Raw genomic sequence first — 23,865 nt, 5'->3', positions numbered from 1 at the left:
TAGGATGGGCTGTTACAAGCTATTAACAAAAGTTTAATATATTTTAAGAAAGCACAGAGTTCTTTATCCAAAACCAAGAATTGCCACTTAGTTTCATCTTTTAGAACCTGAAAAAAAAATGTAGAGTTCTGACCAAAAATTCTATACTTTGGAAACTCTCTTAACCTCCTAATCATCATATCAAATAAGCCAGTGTTCTCCACCCATTCTACAAATATATTGACTGATACCCATGGTCTTCTGCTCTCAACTAAACCTGTTCATATAAGTTGTGTTTGTTACTAAGTTGTACATTTTTTAATAAATTACAGAATTCAATTAAATTTTGTGTAAACTGATGAAATATGAGTGCAAAAAAAAGAGAGTTGTGAAATATGTAACAGTAAGAGAGACCAATGCAAAACAAACAAACATACATACACACACCAGGGTGTGACAGATCTTAGGCAAATCATTTAACATCGTTAGGTCTAAAGCTTTCCATGTGAAATATAAGGAAATTAAATCAGAAGACCTTAAAGAATCTTTCAGGTTTTTTGCTGATAACATTTTAATAAAGTGTACTTAAAAATGTACTGTTTAAGCAATAATAAAGATAGGTTGATTTACTCATATATTCAATATTCATCAAATGCCTGTGGTCATGATTACAGGACAATTTTTAAGCCATTCTAAAGAAATGATGTGATGAAAAGTACAAGAACATAATCTAATAAAGTGATCCTGTATGTAGATTTTAATGTAAATGTGGAAGATAAATACAGCAGTAATACAATGTATGGATATTTTTCTACATGTATGACCATAAAAATTAGTTCTGTTCTCTAGTTTCCATGAACTGCCATGTCTCTATTATAGACTGTTTAGCACTGAAAAAAAAAAAAAAAAAGCTTACAAATGTGTAATTACAAAGATGCCCATATTGTCTTCCTGACAGGGTTAGTATTACCAATGTTTATGAGCCAGATTTCTGAAAACTGACTCTGCATTTAAAAAAAAAAAAAAAATCACTCAAATTCAAGTGAGATGGGGAAAAAAAAAGAGTATGCCTTTCTTTCCAATCTCAATTTCAATTGCACTTCTGCTCATAACCCTATTTATAATTCAGTTATAGCCACAAGACTTCACAAGTAGTTGCTAAGCAACAGCAGCATGCTGAGTTCAGGGCTATTGGAAATCTGGCTCTCTGCCACATGAAAATATTTAACTGAGCCTAGAGCCTCCAGAATTAAAAAAAATAAAAAGGAGGAGGTGGAGAGAGAGAAGCAGGGGAGAAAAATTCCAAGGAAATTCAGTGATAAATGTAGTAAGCCACAAAGTACACATAACTAAGCTCTTTTTGAGGGTTCACAAATGCAGATCTAGGACCTCATTTTGGCATTTCCAAATACCATATTTCTCTTCTAAATTTTTAATCATCTTTTCTACTGTTGACATAAAGAGTCTGAAGCCATTTGACTGGTAAACAGAAAAAAATTCGATCAGCCACCTCACTGTTAACAGCACAACAATCAATTCAATAAATATACTATGCAAAGAACAGTGCTTAGAGAGACTAGAAGAGCAGTTTGTGGAGCCTGACTGTGACTATGTTAGATCTTTAAGGCCAGGAGGCAAGAAACTATACATTTTCTTCAAATTCCTTTATAAGCATATTCCTGGTTAACTACTAAAAGATGAGATTAACGTCTCTATCCTAAACTGCACTGTTTTTCCATTTTAAACACCTCTAATAATTTTTAAAGCATATTAGGAAATTTATTGACAACATAAAAGGGGTAAACAAAAATTAACTCATTTCTTAACAGAAATTGAAAAGACACTAAATGTTTCAACACTCATTCACTGATAAAAATTAAAATTAAGCACTGATAAAAATAAAAATTAAGAACATAAAAATCATTCCTTAAGCTGATAAAGATCACTTCAAACTAACAAGAAATTCCACAATAATATACCACAAGATATTTCTCTTAAACACAAAAAAAAACCATAGCAATAAAACACCACAGACATTTCTCTTAAACACAAAACAAAGGGTATGCATACTATACCCAATACGTTGTGAAAATCCTGAGCAAAGCAGTAAAAGCTCAAACAGGAGTCAGAAGATACAATAAGGAAAACATTCAGGCCAGGTGCTGTGGCTCATGACTGTAATCCTAGTACTTTGGAAGGGTGAGGTGGGTGGATCACCTAAGCTCAGAAGTTCAAGACCAGCCTGGACAACATGGAGAAACTCCGTCTCTACTAAAAATACAAAACATTAGCCAGGCATGATAGAATCCCAGCTACTCAGGAAGCGGAGGCAGGAGAATCGCTTGAACCCAGGAGGCAGAGGTTGTAGTGAGCCAACACCGCGCCACTTCACTTCAGCCAGGGTGACAGAGGGAGACTCTGTCTAAAAAAAAAAAAAAAAATCAGAATGGCAAGAAAAATGTATCTAGAAACACATATTAGAGCTGTCTTATGAAATATTAGAGCTAAGACTCAATGTAAAAAAAAAATCAATTCTTCCTGGATAAAATTTATTAGAAGTATTGTCACGGAGGTGACTAAAGAAAAAAAAGGAGAATTTTTAAAAGTAACTATAGCCAGGCATGGTGGCTTATGCCTATAATCCCAACACTTTGGAAAGCTGGGACAAGAGGATTGCTTGAGCCCAGGAGTTCAAGACCAGTCTGGGCAACACAGCGAGACCCCATCTCGACAACAAATTTAAAAATTAGCCAGGTATGGTGACATGTGTCTCTGGCCCCAGCTCCCTGGGAGGCTGTGCTGGGAGAATCACTTGAGCCCCAGAAGTCAAGGCTGCAGTGAACTATAATCATGCCACTGCACTCCAGTCTGGGCAACAGAACGAGACCCTGTCTCAAAAAAAAAAAAATAGAAAGAAGAAAAGAAAAGAAAAAGAGAGAAAGAAAGACAGACAGACAGAAAGAAAGAAAAAAAAAAGAAAATTCCACCTAGATATTTTGTAGCATGACTAGCTTTTAAAACTTACTCTGAGGCCAGGCGCAGTGGCTCACGCCTGTAATCCCAGCACTCTTGGAGGTCGAGGCGAGCGCATCACGAGGTCAGGAGTTAGAGACCAGCCTGGCCAACAAGGTAAAACCCCGTCTCTACTAAAAATACAAAAATTAGCCGGGCATGGTGGTGGATGCCTGTAATCCCAGCTACTCGGGAGGCTGAGGCAGGAGAACTGCTTGAACCCAGGAGGTAGAGATTGCAGTGAGCCCAGCACCATCGCACTCCAGCCTGAGCGACACAGCGAGATTCCATATCAAAAAAAAAAAAAAAAAACAAAAACAACAACTTAACCTCTAAGTGAAACAATGCTAAAAACAGGGAAAAAATTGAAAATCAAAAGTAATGAAGAATGTTTGCCCTCTCAGATGTGACAGCATATAACAAAGCATTATTATCTTAAGTACAAAAAAAAAGAGTACAACAGAATAATTATCCAAAAGACAGACACAAACAATAAAAAATGTAACTATGACAGAGAAGCATCACAAATAAGGAAGAAAGGCCAGGCGCAATGGCTCACGCCTGTAATCCCAGCAGTTTGGGAGGCCAAGGCGGGCGGATCACCTGAGGTCAGGAGTTTAAGACTGGCCTGGCCAACATGGCGAAACCCCATCTCTATTAAAATTACAAAAATTAGCCGGGCGTGGTGGCAGACACCTGTAATCCCAGCTACTCAGGAAGCTGAGGCAGGAGAATCGCTTGAACCCAGGAGGCAAAGGTTGCAGTGAGCCGAGATCACGTGACTATACTCCAGCCTGGGTGACAAGAGCAAGACTCTGTCTCAAACAAAAACAAAACAAAACATAACAAATAAGGAAGAAATGGATTTTGAAATAAATAGTGGAAAATCTATCAAAATAGCAGTTAAGCACAATAGCAAAGACACTAGATATAAAATAATATAAATATTCAAAGGCACAGAAAGTACTACAAGTAACCACAAGTTAGGAGAAATACTTGAAAAAATGGCATAGTGATATAGGATTAGTATTCAGAATAAAAAAGAAAATCTATTAGTGAATGAAAAGGACAAGCAGTTGGAAAAAAAATACAGAAACGTGAGCAGGCAATTCATAAAACAACATATACAAGAAAAGGCATTCAACCTGTCATCAAAAAAAGACAAAACAAAAAGAGAAAATAAATTTTTAAACATCAGATTGGCAACTACTTGTGGTTAGCATTAATATACAGAAATGAGCGGTCTTATGTACCACAAGCAGAAGAGTTAACTGTCACATCCATTTTTAAGGACAAACAAGCAGGAATTGTGCATCATTTTGACACAGCAAAGGACCTTTAAGGTATTTACCTAACAGTGTATCAACATGTTTTACAAAGGAATAATATCAGGATGCCTAGTGCTGCACTGTCATAGCAAATACAAAAACAAAAACTCTTAATATCCCAGGCATTAAAAAAAAAAATCTGAGAAATATTATCAAGCATACCAAAAAAGCAGAACTCTTGCAATTAATAGTGCAAATACCAGGACCAGACTTACCTTTTTAAATATTAATCCTATTATTTCCTGGTTATCTATCTAAAATATATATCTTCTCCTTACCTCAGTAAAATCATCTATGAAACTGAAATAACAAAGTCTGTCTTCATGGAAATGTTATGGGAATTAAACGACATAATACATAGAAAGTACTTAGATACTTTAAGCAGTCAATAAATGTTTCCTGTTTTGTGCCATTATATTTTAAAACACACACACAAAAATCTAAACATGTATACAGGCATGCAAGTGATATTTTAAAGACTAAAAGGATAAATGTCAAACTAGTTTAAAGTACCTCACTTACACAGAGACAAGGGGATACAAATACAGACTTTCGATTTAGACCTGATATGCCTCTGTGACTCATCACATGAAAATTCACTCATGTAATTGGTATTTGAACAGTTAAGTTCATCAGTCATTCTCTCTTCCATGCTAGTGCTAAACCAGGGCAGCAGTGATATTTGTGAATGCAGCTAGGGTAGTAGCTTATATAGACACTACGCCCCCGGAGAGACATGGAGGCTACCACCCAAAGACAAATTATCAGCATATCCCATGTGCAGCAAGTACCACTTCCCCACCACTCACAATCACCTGAACCATCAGCATCCAGCCAAAGTAAAACAGGAAATCTCAAATACAAAAATGAATACATTCAAGAATTCAAACAAAAGGTCAGGTGCCAAACCCCACAAAAAACACTAGCTAATTAGTAGGAGAATAAACAGAAGACATTTTAAAATAGTATATTAAAAAATCCTCTAAGTGTATGAGAAGCTATTACACCCACAAGAACAAACAAACACATAAGAAATACACCCAGAAGCAACAACTTTCAATTAAGTCAAGTTTATAAAAAAAAGAAACAAGAAAAAAAGGAGGGAAAAAATAAGAAAATTAAAAAAAATCAGCAAAGCTGAAAAAATATACAAGTTTTCCAATAATAAAGGTCTACTGAATCCCAAAACAAACTAAATTAAAACAAGCAAAATAAAATTTTTTGACACATAGGCATACTGCAATAAGATTTCAGAAAATCATTATAGGGAAATATTAATAACTTAGAGTATCATTTAACTACAGAAGAGAAAGAATTAAACTGGCATCAGACTTGTCATCAGCAATACTGAAAGCTAAAAAAAAAAAATATCCTCAAAATTCATAGGAAAAGTTATTTTCACTGTGGAATTCTATAGCTAGCAAAGCTAGCAATCAGCAAGAGTGAGGAAATAAATATATTACTTCTGAGCAAAGACAGAGAACGCAGACCCTTGCTAAAATGATTATATATAAGTACAAGACCAGACAGCAGAAGAACCTATGAAGAAATTCAGATAAGGAAATTAGCAAAGCTCCAAAAAACAAGTAAAACTCTTAAGCAGGCTGAAATAACTGAGGATCAATCATCTTTAAAATAAATATGTTATTTGTCCCAGATAATTGCAGTGTGTAAGTTAACAAACTAACAGGTTGCAAAATATGGGGCAAAAATAAAGAAAATTATCAATCAGGGAAAAACCTGATGGGTTTCAAGCTGTGTAAAACAACAAAAATATCATTAGCTATGCACTATAAACGAGACATACCTTAGAGTAACAGCATAGAAAGGTTGAAACAGAAGGATAGAAAATGATATGCTAGGCAAATAGTACTGCAAAAAAGGGTAGGTATACATATAAAACCTATATATGACATATAAAAAAGAATTCAAGTTGAAAATCAAGTAATAGAACAAAAAAAAGAGATATGTCCTATTGATAAAACAAGTTTAAATAATTCAGGAAAAAACTAATAAATTCACAATCAGAGATAAATCTATGGATGAAGAAAACAAAAGTAATAAGCAATGAACATCCCATTAGCGTGCCAGAACAGAAAAATAAATAGAACTGTATACCCAATAAACCCAAAATATAATTTTTTCACAAATATAGCCAATGTACATTAATATTGACCATGTATATGGTGACAAGAAAATCTTAACAAATTCAAAGACAAAAAAAAAAACAACACAAGGCTATATTCTGTAGTCATAATGTAATAAATATACCAACAAGATGACAGAAAAATTATCTCCTTATAAATAAAAAAAAAACTTTTAGATGTAGGAGGAAATCAGTGATAAAATACTAACAAAGTACTAACAGAATACAACCTACTGAAATCAGCTAAAATGATATTCAGATTAAAACTGATAGCCTTAAATGCATATATTAACAAAAAACACAAACTCAAAAACATTAATAAAGGCAAAAAGGTATAATCCCAAAGCATGGAATTACAATAAAAGCAGAAAATTATGAAAGAAAACAAATGAGCAAGCAATTAAGGAACCAAAAGCCAGTTCTTTAAAAACACTATTAAAACAGAAAAAAACCTTGCAAGGAAGACAGAGACAAAGCATAGTAAATATAACGAACAACATGAGAAATTATTAAGAAAATATAATAAGGTAACAATTGTTTCAAATATTAAAGTATGTTAAAGTTTATCAATGAATATTAGGGAAAGACTGAGGTATTTTAACTTAATGCAAACTCAAAAAATCAGCTCTAGGTGGCTGCCAAAAATGCTAATGCAAAGTTAAACTGTAGAACAAATAGATAGCCAAGGAGAAGGGGAAAATTTTTAGAGTAATTATGTTTGGTTCTGAGCATCACAGATACAGAAGGACTTATTAATAACTGTGGGATGACCATGCTAAAGAATGCTCTGGAACAGTAAGTTGTATGAGGAAATGTCGGGAAAAAATAAAGGATATTGATATTTAGCCTAGAAAACATAAGAAAATTTTAATGAGCTTTCTTTAAATAGTACATATTTGTCATGTAAACGAGATACAAGAGAAAGAGAGCTACAGACAGAAAGTGGAGGGCTATGAGAAGCAAAAATAAAAGTACTGAAAGGCAACTTCATCTCAAAATCAACAAATGTTAATTTGTTTGGATGCCCAACAAAAGAAGAAACTGCCTTATGAAAATAGAGACTCTCCCTTCTGTCATTAGAAATGGTGAAATATAAACTAGATAATTATCTGTCAGGAATATCAAACATTAGGTTTCTGTGCAAAGTGCAATATTAGAAACTACCTGACCACTTAGGTTCATTTCATTTTGAAGATTTTGAGATTCTACATTGCTTGCTAAATACATTTTCTTTCTTAAAAGGAACACAAACACTTTTTAGGAACTCAAAGATTTTTATACTCCAAATTTTGGATCATTCACACTCAACTTCAATAGCCTCAAAGACTATATACTTTATCCTCATGACTTTGTTTTTTTGTTTGTTTGTTTTTGGTTTTTTTTTTTTAGAGACGGCCTTTCGCTCTTGTTGCCCAAGCTGGAGTACAATGGTGTGATCTTGGCTCACTGCAACCTCCGCCTCCCAGATTCAAGCAATTCTCCTGCCTCAGCCTCCCAAGTAGCTGGAATGACAGGTGCGCACCACCACATCTGGCTAATTTTTTGTATTTTTAGTAGAAACGGGGTTTCACCATGTTAGTCAGGCTGGTCTCGAACTCCTGACCTCAGGTGATTCACCTGCCTCGGCCTCCCAAAGTGCTGGGATTACAGGTGTGAGCCACCACGCCTGTAATCATACTCATGACTTTTATCTTTGTTTTGGTTGTCTATATACAAAATACACCTCTGTCCTACTATCCCTCATCTTTATTTGCTATGACCTCCAACTCTAACAGCATTCAATAAATTCTTGTTTTTGTCTATCAGCTTTTTCTCTTTGTCTATATGTAAAAACTAGCCCATCTCAACTATCTTCCCAGCCCAGCATTCCCCTAACCAATATAACAGCACAAGAGAAGTTTGAAAAACTTTTTCCTACTGTTTCAGATGTGTATGTCTTCCACACCAAGAAGCATGACCTTCTCCTCATCCAACCTCAAACACATCAATCAAAATTGATTTCTTTCTACTATCATTATTTTGTCAGTCATAGGGAAATTGTTTACTGAGATGAAACATACACAAAAAAGTTACGTTTCTATACTTTAATAAAATATAAACTTTTTTTTTTAAATCCAAGCAACACTGTCAAAAGGCAACAAGTAAGGAACAGTTCCTGCCCCTGAAACATGAGTGTGGCTTCTATCACAGCTGGCCCCCAGTTTTAAAGTATACAACCATGTAGCAATAAGTGACCAAACTTTCAGAAACTAGAGAACTGGAAGTCCCACCTAAAAGTAACACTTTGATTACAGAAAGAGCCTGCTGCTTGACTTCTAAAGAGGGAGGGAAAGAGCAGAGAGCTGCCTGACGTAATTCCTTTCTTTGATACACTACTCTAAGCTACCTCACTACCACTCTTCACTTTACTCTGCTATTCAACTCTTCATCCACCCTCCAAAAATTATTACAATCAGTAATATATTTCTGGCCATACTGATACGAATGAACACATATATTGGCATTTCTTTATAAGCATACACCTTCATATCTTTACAGCAATGGTAATAGATTATTTTTTATTGCAATGGAATTTTATATTTTTGTATACAATATTTCATGCATAGAAAAAAAGAATAACAAATGACTGTGTTCCTTTAACCCAGGTTAAGAAATATTAAATTTAATGGAATTCCTAATTAATACATTCATTTTAGACTTTTAAAAATCACTTTATTAAAATAATAATAAATTTAAATATAGAGAAATGGAAAGAATAAGGGTGGAAGTAGAAAACTTGACCAAGTTATATGTATAAATATACATTATCTAATGTATGTCAATGAGCCATATTTGAAAACATAAGCACTCTGATTTGTAAAGGTGAATTCAAAGGGGTAAATTTAAACTAAAACTTTATACTTAAGTGAGGTTACAAAATGTCATCTCTCTGCGTGTACCAGTTGGTGTCACTACAAGTGAGAATATAGTAACAGACTATAATGAAAAGAGATCTAAAACTGATTTCTATGTAATATGAACATATTGTATGCATGAGTAATATTCATATATGAAGTCCACTGTTAGTTCATTTCAATTCAAATGTGAAGGAATTTTGAGAAGATGAAAATTACATTTTAAAAAATACCAAATCCAAATGTGGCATTCAAAATCTCCTGAATATTAACATTAAACGATCTACCAATCCTGTTTTCATTAGAACTAAAAACAAACAAATTTTTAAAAACTTCCCAATGGTGAGAGAAAAATATAAAGCCTGGGGGGTAGGTGTCACAGAAAAAGGACCTGAATCTCTTACCTGTGGGCAGCTTGACACTGTGAAAAGGACTTCCTCTTCTGTAAACCACTGCTACTTAGTTCATTTGTATAAACATTAAAAGCTAATGCAGACTTCTAGGTCAGCCTTCTTGAGTCTACATTTCTTGTTTGATTCATATTCATTAAAAAAAAACAAGAATACAGTAGGTTGGCTACATATTAAAATTCCTTTCAAACAGTGGTTCACATCTGTTGGGTAGTTTATGCAGCATACATCCCATTTACCACAAAAGCCAAAAAACGTCAGACAATATGTCAATGAAGCTCACAGAACACACAGAGTATATCTTCAAAATGACTATTTCAAAGTGAAAATGCCTAGAATCAGAATTCTTTGTACTGCTTTCTATGCTGCCAACTATTAGGTCTGCAGCAACTGTGTGCAGTTAAGTACCTCCCACATATTACCCAATAGTATCAATAGGCATAAACCTATAAAAGAACTAAAAGCTTAAAAGGCTTATAGCTTCTCACTATTTCACACATTCACTGTCAATTGTGGTCTCACTACTGCTATTCTAATGTATCAACTCTGTTCTTTCAGTCCAAAAGGCTGAATTCTTATACATTCCAAACAGAAAATCCATGACACATTTTATTTGCTACCCTAGCACAGCCAGACTGCAGTTACAGCTAGCTGGCGCCAGTAAGAACAATTTACATAAAGCAGTCCTCATTTCATGACCAAACTAAAGGAGAGTACTGCTGAGTAAACCCTCCCCATTCGTTCCCCAACATGTACTGACTGGTTCTAGAATATATCTAGTTATCTACATATATTTGATACACATATTTGAAAAGAATTCAAATCCAGGTAATAAAAGAAAACCAATTTATAATTCTTATATAACTGAAATTCCACCCCCCACCACAAGAAAAATATTTTTAACTCTCAGAGATATTCAAAAGCCTTAGCTTACTTATGGCACAGACCACGTAAATTCAACGGTTGCTGTTTAGCAATCATTGAAAATACAAATTATAATTCACATTACCTAAAGTTATCCTCATTCTACTCTACAACTACCTTTCAAATTTTAACTAATCAATTAAATAGTAAACATTATTAAGTAGATTTGCTCTTAGAAGTATACTGTTTAACATTTCACCAAATAATAAGAATTGTGTACCTTCCTGTATCACTATTATGATGGTTAAATAATTCAACACATTTACCACTAGTTAATATTACCAAAGCATGTGCTGAGTATAAAAACCTAGGCATATTAAATTACGAATGTCTTCCCAAGAAAATATTCTGTCTGTGCCACGTTCTTTTCAAACTTGTATCATTCATGTATTGTTTTTACTGGCCAGATCTGACAAGGCAAGAGTTGAGTCATTATCTGCAAGGCCCTTTTTTTTATTTTTATTTATTTTTTAGTTAATTTATTATCTACTAATACATAATTCTACTCCACTACCATTTTCATTAAGACTAGAGATATATTAAATTTCATCTTAAAGTAACAATCCAGAAACTAGTTTAGTCCCGCATCTGAAATAATAAAATGAAAAGAAGTACTTAAAATGCTAACTAGGGGTTATCCAAAATATTTTCCATATTTTTAAATCTTATTTTCAGCTATCTTCAACATACTTCTTAAGTTACCACTATCACATAAAAAAGATAATGGGGCTATAAATGAGGGGACGCATAAAGTTATCATTTATCAATAGCAAATGGTAGACTTACATAGACAATCAAAAATATTACCTAGGTTATCAATGATAAATTTCCTCAAACAACTATATTCTCTTCTCAGGATCTATGACCCACCAGCAGCAGAAGAAGTGATAGGGACAAATATAATGATACAATTTCATGCATAAAGTAACTCTCGGTTGGAGGAAAGATCTTATATCAAAAGAGCTTTCTAAGTACCATATACTGATCATAAAATATGAGTTGAGAAAAAATGTTAGAAATAATCTAAGCATTGAGAACAGAATCTAGAAGTTAAAAATTAAAAAAAGAAATCACTTATTATACACCTTACAGTTTTAATTTTGCTCTCTTCCTACTTGTATCACGCATCCAACCATGAATAAAAGTACTTGAAAATCAAAAGACCTAAAATAATTTAGTCCAACATAAAATATAGTGTAAATAACATGGATGTGAGTATTTTTAAGCCAAATAAGCTAATTACTTGACAGTGAATTATTCATCAAAAGAAGCTGAAAATCTCCACAACATGCTTACTAAAAGTACTAACAATGGCAACTGTTGATCTAGCTCGCTGCTAAAATGAATACAGTAAAGACTGGTGTTTTATTTTCAACCCACTATAGATCAATGCTATTGTAAAATATGGTGGCAATGAATTACTTGAAAAATGAAATTAAAAATAAGGCATATAAAATGAGTCTTAATTGTTTTGACTCAACTGACATAAAATTACATTATCAGATTTATGTAAAAATTTCTATAAACTCTCAATTTCAGTTCTTATCTCACAGAGGACCAGAAGCAAACAGTTCTCAGACTAATCACAGGCCACATTTTGTGTAGTGCTCATCTAGCTCTTAGATACCTATTTTACCCTACCACCCCACAGCATTCACAATCCTTAAGTATTTGCAACCTTCTCTCGTATTTATTGTCTGTGTCTTCCCACTCCCTCCACAAGTGTAAACTCCATGAGAAAGAGCAAGGATCTTATATGCCAAGCATCAAACAGTACCTAGCAAATAATAGGTGCATAATAAATAACTGTTACATTTGTTGAGTAACTGATCAATTCACAGTCTATTTTAGTTTTCACTCTACCATGCTGCCTTTGCACAAGTAAGAATTCTTATTTTGTCCCCTTTAGACTCTTCAAAGTCTTCACTTGGAGATTCTAAAGACTCTACTCTCTGACATTTTTACTGTAAATCAGCCAGGCCCCTAAAAATGCCCTCTCCCTAAAGATCCTTTTCTAAACTACCCAGTAGACCAGATTTCTCCCAACTCCATTCTTCCTGAAATAATGATTTTTAAAAGAAAAAAAAAAAGATCTGTGCTAAAGGGAATCTTGTGAAACAAATGCAACCAATATTTAATTTGTGCTACACTTCACTTGACTTTATATTTGTTATCCTCATTTAAACCCCAATATTAGTTCTTTATGATAAACATTATTCCCATTTTAAAAACAAGAAAAACTGAGGTTCTGAAAATAAGTAACTTCCCTCATTCCATAAAAATACCTAAGACTTGGCCAGGCGTGGTGGCTCACACCTGTAATCCCAGCACTTTTGGAGGCCGAGGCAGGCAGATCACTTGAGGTCAGGAGTTCCAGACCAACCTGGCCAACATGGTGAAACCCCGTCTCTACTAAAAATACAAAATTAGCCAGGCATGGTGGCGCACGCCTATAATCCCAGCTACTCAGGAGGCTGAGGCAGGAGAACCGCTTGAACCTGGGAGGCGGAGGTTGCAGTGAGCTGAGATCGCACCATTGCACTCCAGCTTGGGCAACAAGAGCGAAACTCTGTCTCAAAACAAACAAACAAAATACCTAAGACTTATTGAACACATAATCATAAATAGATACTGTACTTTGAGCACTATATATCCATTTTTCATATAACCTATAACTAATGAGAGGAAGAACATGGATTCACCCTGACTCTGTTTGACTCAAAGTTGGTGTTCTTCCAACGACCCATCTCATTTAATGATCAGGGATAACACAAAGAGGTTAAATATTTATCCAAAACTATACAATTACTTAATAACAGTACCAGAGCAGAAGTAATCTTTTCCTAACTTCTATACTAATGTTTTCCACTATGTATGCCATGGTACAGGTATTTCTACATCCAACAAAGGGATACACCAGTCAGATAGTTCTACTGGCAGTTGGCTAGCTGTATCTGGCTTACTTCAGAAGGAAAGACAAGATTCCCTCAGGCAGATGCAGAAGCAACTCCTCAGACCTCTCTCCAGTGTTAAGGTCCCTCTTTCACTAAACTGATAAAGATTTGCTAAATCAATTTGTGCTGTTTTCACAATTTCCATATTCACATATTAATGACTAATAACAGACTGTTACAAATCACCAACTGAGAACTCTTTGTGAGAGTTCTAACCTGGGCAATTAAAAAACAATCACTTATTTGAATAGACATTAGGCTTTCTCTCAAATCACTTTCTCTTTTCAAAGTGTGAGGAGCAGTAAAGCAGGGGAGTCACTGTTTCCTGTGCAAGTTAATCACTTTTTCAATTTTCTCTAAAGTTGAACTCTAACTAGAAAACCATTTTCCAAAAAGGCATAACATTCTTTTAGCACTTCCTTAGAGTTACCAATGTCGTGGTATTATTTGAATGTTAACAAGCTGGCTTTCACTCTGGGAAATGTGGAATTCAAATTTAAGTCAGATCAAGATTATAAATTATCATGTTTCATGCATCATCAAGGTAGTCTTCACACAGACACTGTAAATGTTAAATTAATAAATATAAATAGATGTAAGTTTTCAACAAAAATAAAGTTTGTAATGGCCTAACAGCCATTATCTAATCTAGTGTACGGTTAAGAAAACGTTCTATTAGGAAATTTACTCATTATTTTCAGTGATAAAACTTCTTAGCTCAACTAATTTAAGCAAAAATCTTTTATAAAATGTTATTTCATTTATCTGTTCAGTAAACTGCATAGCTTGAATACACTTTAACTTTTTCTTATTCAGTATCACCATTAAGAACATCAAGTTGATAGTGATGTCCTTTAACACAGTGGTAACATTTAAAGAAAACAGAACTGATTATCACATAAAAGATCTCAAGGTACTTAGATGTTTCTAATTAGTATTTCTTTAATCTCTTGACTTTCAATCGTTACTTGTTATACCATTGGATCTCCTTCATTTGGCTCCCATGGCACTCTATATAAAATTAGTACAAAGTGAAAGGTTACAAAAGGTGTCATATCTTCTAAAGAGTAAACTGACTTTATATATTCTAAGTCTCTCCTACCAAGTAAAGTAGGCTACATTTTACTTATGTTTACTTTCTTTTGGGTTAGAAGTTATATTTTAGATATTTAAGGCTGCCAATAACCTATCAAATACGTAGGACAGGTCTTTAGAACTGTCTTCCAAGGCCACGCAGGTAATGCGATTCAGTGAAGAGGACCAGAGGTGGGCAAGAGAAGGCCCTATCTGAAGGAGACAGCATCTATACGCAATTGTAGATTGCTGTTCTCAAGCAAAAATGTTGTTTGCTTTTCAAGAGGCACGACATCTAGATTTTTAGGTAAAATCTGACAACTTTAAATGTTAACAATTAGAGAAATGGGGCCGGGCGCAGTGGCTCACGCCTGTAATCCCAGCACTTTGGGAGGCGGAGGCTGGCGGATCACTTAAGGTCAGGAGTTCAAGACCAGCCTCAACATGGAGAAATCCCCATCTCTACTAAAAATACAAAATTAGCTGGGCGTGGTGGTGCATGCCTGTAATCTCAGCTACTCAGGAGGCTGAGGCAGGAGAACTGCTTGAACCTGGGAGGCAGAGGTTGCGGTGAGCCGAGATCGCGCCATTGCACTCCAGCCTGGGCAACAAGAGCGAAACTCCGTCTCAAAAACAAAACAAAAAACAAACAATTAGAGAAATGGGCTAGTGACTAAAGAATAAATGTAAGTTTGCTGGCTGCCAGTTTATAGCTCTGAAAATGAATTTTTTTGAAAGAGAATTTACTGTTTTTATGATTCTTATTTGTACTGAAACACAGGAAACTCTAGGCCGTGAATTCAAGTCATGTTTTTAGATAAGTTATTTTCTCACAGTATATTTGAAGAACTCAGCCAGACTATACCCAAAACATTTCTCCTACTCCTCTAAATTCTGTAATGTCAACATTCTATATTGGCTTTACTTAATAAATACATCTGCCATATCCATACACAACAAAGGATGGCTAATTTATGCTAACAGAGTAGGACCCAGTACTACAAAAACGAATATATAACATCACTAAGTGGATATGATGTTACTTAGCACTTCTTGCTTCTGAGCATGAGTTATAGAAGAAATTTCCCATAGTTTTTAAATATACACTGATCCAATCACACTTGAACAGGTACATGACACCTGAGAGGCAAATAAACTGAAATGCATTCGGATATTACTGAGAAAATTAGTATGCAAGATTTTTGCAGAGTATTTCAAGATATATTCTGAAACATTATGTAAATTGATTCTGAGCATATGCTTGCCAAAATAGATAGGAATTTTCCCCCATTTTATAGATGAAGAAATAAAAATCAAAAAATTGGATGAACACAGGGCACAATGCCTCATGCCTGTAATCCCAGCACTTCAGGAAGCTGAGGTGGTCAGATCACTTGAGGCCAGGAGTTCGAGACCAGCTTGGCCAACATGATAAAAACCCCGTCTCTACTAAAAACACAAAAATTAGCTTGGTGGCACATGCCTGTATACCAGCTACTCAGGAGGCTGAGGAACAAGAATTGTTTGAACCCAGGAGGTGGAGGTTGCAGTGAGCTCAGATTGCCACTGCACTCCAGCCTGAGAAACAGAGTGAGACTCTGTCTCCAGTAAAGAAAGAAAGAAGGCTGGGCGCAGTGGCTCATGCCTATAATCCCAACACTTTGGGAGACCTAGGCAGGCGGATCACTTTAGCTCAGGAGTTCAAGACCAGCCTAGCCAACATAGTGAAACCCCATCTCTACTAAAACTACAAAAATTAGCCGGGCGTGGTGATGGGCGCCTGTAATCTCAGCTACTCAGGAGGCTGAGGCTGGAGAATCACTTGAACCTGGGAGGTGGAGGTTGCAGTGAGCTGAGATTTCACCACTACACTCCAGCCTCAGTGACAGAGTGAGACTCCGTCTCGAAAAAAAAAAAAAAATTAGCAGGGCACAGTGGTTCACGCCTGTAATCCCAGCAATTTGGGAGGCCAAGGCAGGCAGATCACCTGAGGTCAGGAGTTCGAGACCAGCCTGACCAACATGAAGAAACTTCATCTCTACTAAAAATATAAAAATTAGCCGGGCATGGTGGCGCATGCCTGTAATCCCAGCTACTCAAGAGGCTGAGACAGGAGAATGGCTTGAACCCAGGAGGCAGAGGGTGCAGTGAACCGAGGTCGCACCATCGCACTCCAGCCTGGGCCACAAGAGTGAAACTCCATCTCAAAAAAAAAAAAAGGAAAGAAAGAAAATGGAATAAGCTCGTCAATGTCAGAAAAAGGTAGCAAAAACAGTATTCAAATTCAGGTTTGGACCCTTGACCAGTGCCACCATCCTAACATTTCTCTTAGAGGCTTATGCAGATGAAATTGTTCATGAAAAAGGGTAAACAAAAAGGGAGAATTTTTAAAAGTGACAAAATAACATCATAAAACTTCAATTATTCAGCTCCCAGATTTATTATGCCCTCAATTACCCAGCATAATAGCTAACTGGAACTTGGAACAGAAAATTTGAGAACTATCACCAATCCCAAAAGCAATCATCTCATTAAGGGGTAATTTATGCTTACAGTTGCAAAAATGCAACACAGCAGGGAAAGAATTAGCAATAATATCCTGAGTAACCATAGGGCATTAGTATTTCCTCATGTACAAGTAATAATCTTGTAGAGGGCAGGGGTAAATATTACAGTTAGCAATAGAAGGCAAAAAGACTGGGTTATTAAAATTTCCCTAAGATCCCACTCAAGACCAGCATAAACTGCTCAATAATTTCAACATGGACAGTTTTTCTACATTATATAAAATGTTTTGAAATACACGTATTTTTAAACACTAGAGTCTCCTCCCCTCCCACTCTTGCCACCAAGATAGTGAGCTGTTATTACTATTAAAAGGCATGAAAATAAGAGTGACTAAGGTCACAGCACATTCACTTTTCTATGTCATACTCACTCCAAGGATAACCTTACTGAAAGGAATGATGAATAGAATCCCTCAAACACATTGAAATGTTTTTGTTTTTCTTTTTTAGGGACAGTTCATACGACTGAATGATTTACATAAATTAGTGTTCAAATTATGAGAATCTACTATGTCATATAAGACAGTCCTAAAGATTTTACAATGTAGTGACTAAAGTGAAACAAAAATGCTAAAGCTGTTGATGAAACTGAGATAAATACTGATCCCAGAACATATTTTAAGCCACTAAATAAATGGACACTGATTCAGTTAGGAAAAACAATTATTTTGTTTAAACAAAAAATGTAACTAACAAATATAAACACAAGGCTGTGACAAGTCAACAATTTTAAACTGTTAAGTCATATACATATAGATCTTATATTCCATCTTCATGAACATCAAAAATCAACATAACGAAGACACATTCTAGAATAATTTTCAAACTGAATTCCACAGTGCCTTAAGAGGCCAAGGTTCTACAAATAAGTCAACTAGATCTGGATCTAATACAAGATTATAATTGTCATGTATGATCTCATTTCAAAGTTTTGTTTCTCTTAATAGCATAATTATTCTCATTTTATTAAATACACATGGCATGTGAATAAGTTTACAATATAAAATCAGTACATAACAATAAAATATCATGTGCCCTTTTGTTTCTTAAGCCTTGCAGAATTAAGCAGAAACCATAAGTATCCCTTTTATATATTGGAATCCTCCCTAAGAGTTTAACTTGCAAAAAGTTTCTGTTTTTAGAAAGCTGCTCTACTCAGAAAGTTTAGAACTTACTGTTCTATGTCATATAAGTCAGGGATATACTCTTAATACTCTATGGACAAAACCAGGAGTATATTATACCAACTAAAAAATACTTTAATAGGTACTACAATTTAAGTATTGCTGCTTAAAGTATGCTTTTTCTGCTATCTGAAATACTATGTGAATAAAAATTTCATTCTCCCATCTTTCTGGGTAACCACAGACTTACAGTATCTCAATAAACATTTCTACTCCAGAACAATGTTAAGAAAACTTTTTAAATTTTTTGAAATTAAATTTACAAAATCATTGAGCTATATTTCTTTTAAATATAACTCCAGGTTTAAATTAAGACTAAAATGAAAATATCACAATTAACCGAGTACTTCAGCTCTGACGGTATTTGAATACATTAGATATATTTTTTAAAAAGAGGTATCCATGACTAGATGTGAATTTATTTCTAAATTCAAAATCTGAATCTGAATGCCAACTTAAGCAAAAAGTAATTTGAACAAAGAAGCAAAGCAGCATTAAAAATGTCAAAGAGTTGGATACTGGGAGGAGGCAGCATGATGAGAAAGAACTGCAACCCATAATGCCAAAAAAAAAGATTTTGGACAGTATTAAAAATTTTTTTCATGATTTATATAATTACCCTTCTTTCCAAAAACCTTCCACACAATACCTCACAAAAACGTAGAAAAATTGTAGTCTTTGTGCAAAACAAGGCTTATTTATGGATCCTTTAAAAAAAAATCTATTCAGATAATATATTGTTTTAATTTCTACAAATAAATACCAAACACACTAAAATAGCCTACACAAAAGGAATATTACATTAATTAGGGCCAGAAATGCACTACTATGGTGATCAAATGTTCTGGCAATGACAGAACATAAAATGGTGAGAAATTACAGGAATTTAACCTTTGACCCCACCATGCTATGTACTGTTTCCATAATAAAGGCTTAAAGGTTCTACCAAACATTTCAACTTTTTAAAAACCAAGCTCTAAGTTCACCCTTCTAAGTAAACTCAGTTAAATTCCTTTTTAAAAAAGAAAAAAATGAGAATGTTTAAGATAAAGAGTAATTGGTTCTTACCTCTGGTCCTGATGCATGTGACAAGTCTCCTCACTGGCATACTTGCTGCCTAAGCAGCTACAAAGACTAGGTTAGCAGCCATTTTGAGACAGCTGCACAGTCTCAGTTGCACAAAAGTGTAATTAAGATGGCTGCAATGTGCACTCAAGAACTCACACAGTGAAAACTCAGCTATGTAACAAACAAAGCCCCTCCCACTTTGTCAGCCTGCAGGAAACTGAACATAGACAACAGCTAATGCATATACTGCAACAAACAATGCAGCTACATAGGACACAGAAAAAGAAAACAGAAGGCAGCAAGCCAGTTTTGTAACATAATGCCTGTGAATCCCGTCTTGCAACACAGACTTTGGGCACATCCAGATCCCAAACAACTTGAAATCCATGCCACATATTAGCAGTTACAGAGATGGAGCCAAATCACACAGAGCAAACATCAGGGAATTCGCTTGAAAGAAAGCCTCCATTTCAGTCCAGAAAAAAAAAAAAAAAGTTAAACCTTGCTCAAGGCCTTTTTTTTTTTTTTTAACCTTTTATAGTTTTATCATGAAAAGAATTTCAATTTTATAATTTCTAGAAAATTGTTTAAATCCTGAAAATGACTTGATTGATCAAGTTAATTTCTATTTATAGAAGGCTAAAGATTTTCTCCACAGAATCTAAGCCCCAAAGTACTCAAATCTAGCAGAACAGTTAAAGCCTACAATTAAATTTTTGAACCTTGACAACAGAGTCTCTAGAAGATGGCAAAAAGCTTATTTTGAGTAATTTACCATAGATATAAAAATAATTTCTTCTCTTCAGTAGTACAGATGGTCACAAACATTAACATCCCCAGGTGAGTGTTTAGTCCCAGGGCAAATTACATTTCATGCCCTGACACAGACCTCCCAACTTTTTGATGTGAGTGAAAAGCAAATAAAAACAAAGAATTATAGGCACCCTGATGGAAAGAAGGGAATTTTAAAAAAGGGTAAAACTCAGTCTAATAATGGATATATTTGCAAGACAAATTTGAAAGAGCTCCAACAAATATGGGTTGGCAGAAACATATCAATCAAAGAGAAGGGAAGGACAAAAGCACAGAGAGAACCTGTTCACATCAGCAATAGAATCCACTTTTCTTTCTCTCTTCCTCAGTCTACCTTCCTAAAATCTAGCTAACCTGTGTATCTGGTTCTATCTATCACTAAATATAGGTATTTACTAAAACGTTTTAAGGGTATAGGTGAGTAATAGGGATAATATAGCTAAAAGGAGACTGGCCCTATGACTTGACGATGGTTCAAGCTGAGCAATGGGCACACAGAATTTATTATCTCATTCTATTTCAGTATATATTTGAAATTTTCCATAATAAAAGCTTTTAAATTACTTATCTTTAAAAGGTCCTTATGTATTTTCCATGAGGCAAAATGAATAATGTATGTAACAACTTAAGTATATCAGAAAAAAAAGTTATACTTGATCCAAGCCATATTAATTCTTTAAAAATACAACTGTGATTCTCAAGCAAAGACTATTCATTAAAAGCAAGATTTAGGCCAAGCGCAGTGCTTCACGCCTATAATCCCAACACTCTGGGAGGCCGAGGCGGAAGGCTCTCTTGAAGCCAGGAGTTTGAGACCTGCGTGGCCAACAAAGCGAGATATCTTGTCTCTACAAAAAAAATTTTTAAAACATTAGCAGGTGTGCTGATATGAACCTGTAGTTCCAGCTACTCAAGAGGCTGATGCAGGAAGATCACTTGAGCCAGAAGTTCAAGGCTACAGTGAACTTGAACCACTGTACTCCATCCAGCCTGGTCAACAGAGCCAGATCCTGTCTCAAAAAAAATTATAATTAAAAACAAAAGCAAGATTTGGTAAATTGAGAAAGGCTGGAACAGAATTGATACTACTGTAGCACTGGAATCTATGTTTAATTGGGGAGTGGGGAAAGAAGGTACAAATAGCCAAAATATTCAGAGCTGCCTAATGAACACTTTCTCACATTCTGGAAGCAAATTGTTTTTAGGAAGTCTGATCCACAAAGATTTAAATTATGGAACACACGGTCAAATGGATGATATCTTCTTCAAGCCTCCCTTCTCTTGCCAAATACTTTTCCAATGTAAATCCTGACTACTTTTTTCTTAGTCTAAACATAGTCTACCAAGAGAAAGCTGCTGGCTACTAATAATACAGGTTGGACATCCCTAATCCGAAAATCCAAAATTCTCCAATAAGATTAAATAATTTCACAAAACTGATACAAGCAGAAATACAACCCAGACAACACTTAGTATCAGCCAACAGAGCTTTATCCGTCCCTTCACACATTGGTTCTGTTTCTGTGTCTGATGAAACAGTTTAGAAAAGGAAAATAATTAGGCTGTTATTCAGATAAACAGTGTCAAGGCCAACACCTTTATCCCAAAGAAACTATCCTATTGTAGTTTACTTGATATATCCTTTACATGATTCAACCTATATTACCCTATCACTGACAATTCTTTCCTTACTCCCTCCTTACTACGGACATCCCCAAACCAGGTATCATTACTCTCTCAAGATCTTTTACGCATATCATCATTATACTTACCACATTTCATTACTTGTATCTTTATGCAAATAATCTTTATATAAGGATATAAATCACATCTTAATTCATTTTCCATTTTCTTCCACAGTATAGAACACAGTTATTTGCTCAATAAATAGTGAGCTGAAATTCTCAGTGCTTTTGTTTCTACCACAAAAATCTCAAAAGAACCTTCATTTTTAGGATCTCAACTCCTACTTTCTAGGAAGAAGTCAACTAATATGTCAACTAAGATTTTAGTCTTGGCCTAAAAACATCTGCACTTCAGAATCCAAGATGGAAAAAATAACTTTTGTAGGGCACTTTTCAGGCACTACATAGGAACTACTATGTGCTTATGATAGATGACTCTGAGAAAATCTACAGGAAACATAAGTGATTTACTTTTAAGTTTTATTAATATTACTAAAAAAGCAGGATTCACCTTGACTGTATAATGTCACAGGTTATAAGAAATTTGTTTTATATTGGGTCATTTGTAATGAGACCAATCGTTTATTTATAGAAGCATAAATACTTGCAACCAATTTCTAATGTTCAGTAAACAATTCCATGACTATCCAATGTTTAATCTTTTCCTAATTAAAAATCAGCACTTTTCACAAGTCTTTTTGTTTTTTCGTTTATTTGTTTGTAGACAGGCTGGAGTGCAGTGGTGCAATCATGGCTCAGCTTACTGCAGCCTCAACTTTCTGGGCTCAAGAGACTCTCTCACTTCAGCCTCTGGAGTAACTGGGACCACAGGTATACACCACCACAACTGGCTAATTTTTAAAATTTTCTGTAGAGATAATGTCTCGCTATGTTGCCCAGGCTGCATTCAATTTTTTTTTTTATTTCACTCTTGCAATGACCATGTAAAATAAGAGTGCTACAATCTCAAATTTTTATGACCAGAGAATGTAATCATTTGCCAGGAGTCACACAATTAGTAAAGACAGAAAAAAAAAAAACCTAGAATTAATTCTAGTCAACCATTGTATTTTATATATATTATACTATTTGAAAACTTTGCATATGCAAATTATTGAAAACTATAGAATCTAAAGAAAAAGTTTCACTGTATTTGGTTGACAGTAAACATATGTTTTATTTATTTAATTAGGATGCTCTAATTGTAAGTTATTATTAACATTACACATATTTAAATCTAAAAGGCATGTTAGAATGGTATTAAGATGATGAACCAAGAACACCTAATCCCACTAAAACTACATAAATCCTTAAAAAACAGAGAGAAATAAGAGGTAACAGCTACTAAGATTTGGGAAGCTGAAAAATAAGCAGGACTGGCCGGACACGATGGCTCATGCCTGTAATCCCTACACTTTGAGAGGCCAAAGCGGGCAGACCACTCAAGGCCATGAGTTTCAGACCAGCCTGACCAACATGGCAAAACCTCGTCTCTACTAAAAATACATAAATCAGCCAGGCATGGTGGCACACCTGTAGTCCCAGCTACTCAGGGAGGCTCAGGCACAAGAATCACTTGAACCTGGGAGGCGGAGGCTGCAGTGATCCAAGATAGAGCTACTGCACTCCAGCCTAGGCGACCGAGTGAGACTCTGTCTCAAAAAAAATAAATAAATAAGCACGACCAGTTGTAACTAACGTAGCAATCCCTAACACACAATATTCCAAGCTGCAGTGGTGACAAGTTAAGAACCAATCTGATTTACCTGGCAGAAATCTGAAAATAAGAGGAAGTAAAAGAACCAAGCACCTTTGAAAATCAGAGTG

General features: G+C 35.0%; 1 protein-coding gene across 4 annotated transcripts in view; it reads right to left on the bottom strand.

Moving 5' to 3' along the window:
* ATF7IP (activating transcription factor 7 interacting protein) overlaps positions 1-21,281 on the bottom strand; it is a 118,982-nt gene extending 97,701 nt beyond the window's left edge. For 3 of the 4 annotated variants that reach the window (XM_054444565.2, XM_054444567.2, XM_063672453.1), the window contains exon 1: positions 19,541-21,281. In XM_054444565.2, the coding sequence (XP_054300540.1) occupies positions 19,541-19,557 (17 nt within the window). In that variant the 5' untranslated portion in view covers positions 19,558-21,281. Of the gene's footprint in view, positions 1-9,763; positions 9,892-19,540 lie in introns of those variants that run through there. The other variant, XM_054444569.2, reaches the window with a different exon arrangement.
* Between the last annotated feature and the right edge of the window lie 2,584 nt (positions 21,282-23,865).

The sequence above is a fragment of the Pongo pygmaeus genome, chromosome 10 (genome assembly GCF_028885625.2).
Source record: "Pongo pygmaeus isolate AG05252 chromosome 10, NHGRI_mPonPyg2-v2.0_pri, whole genome shotgun sequence".
Lineage (NCBI taxonomy): Eukaryota > Metazoa > Chordata > Mammalia > Primates > Hominidae > Pongo > Pongo pygmaeus.
Note: the sequence above shows the minus strand (reverse complement) of the source record. Positions and strands in the feature narration are given on the sequence as shown.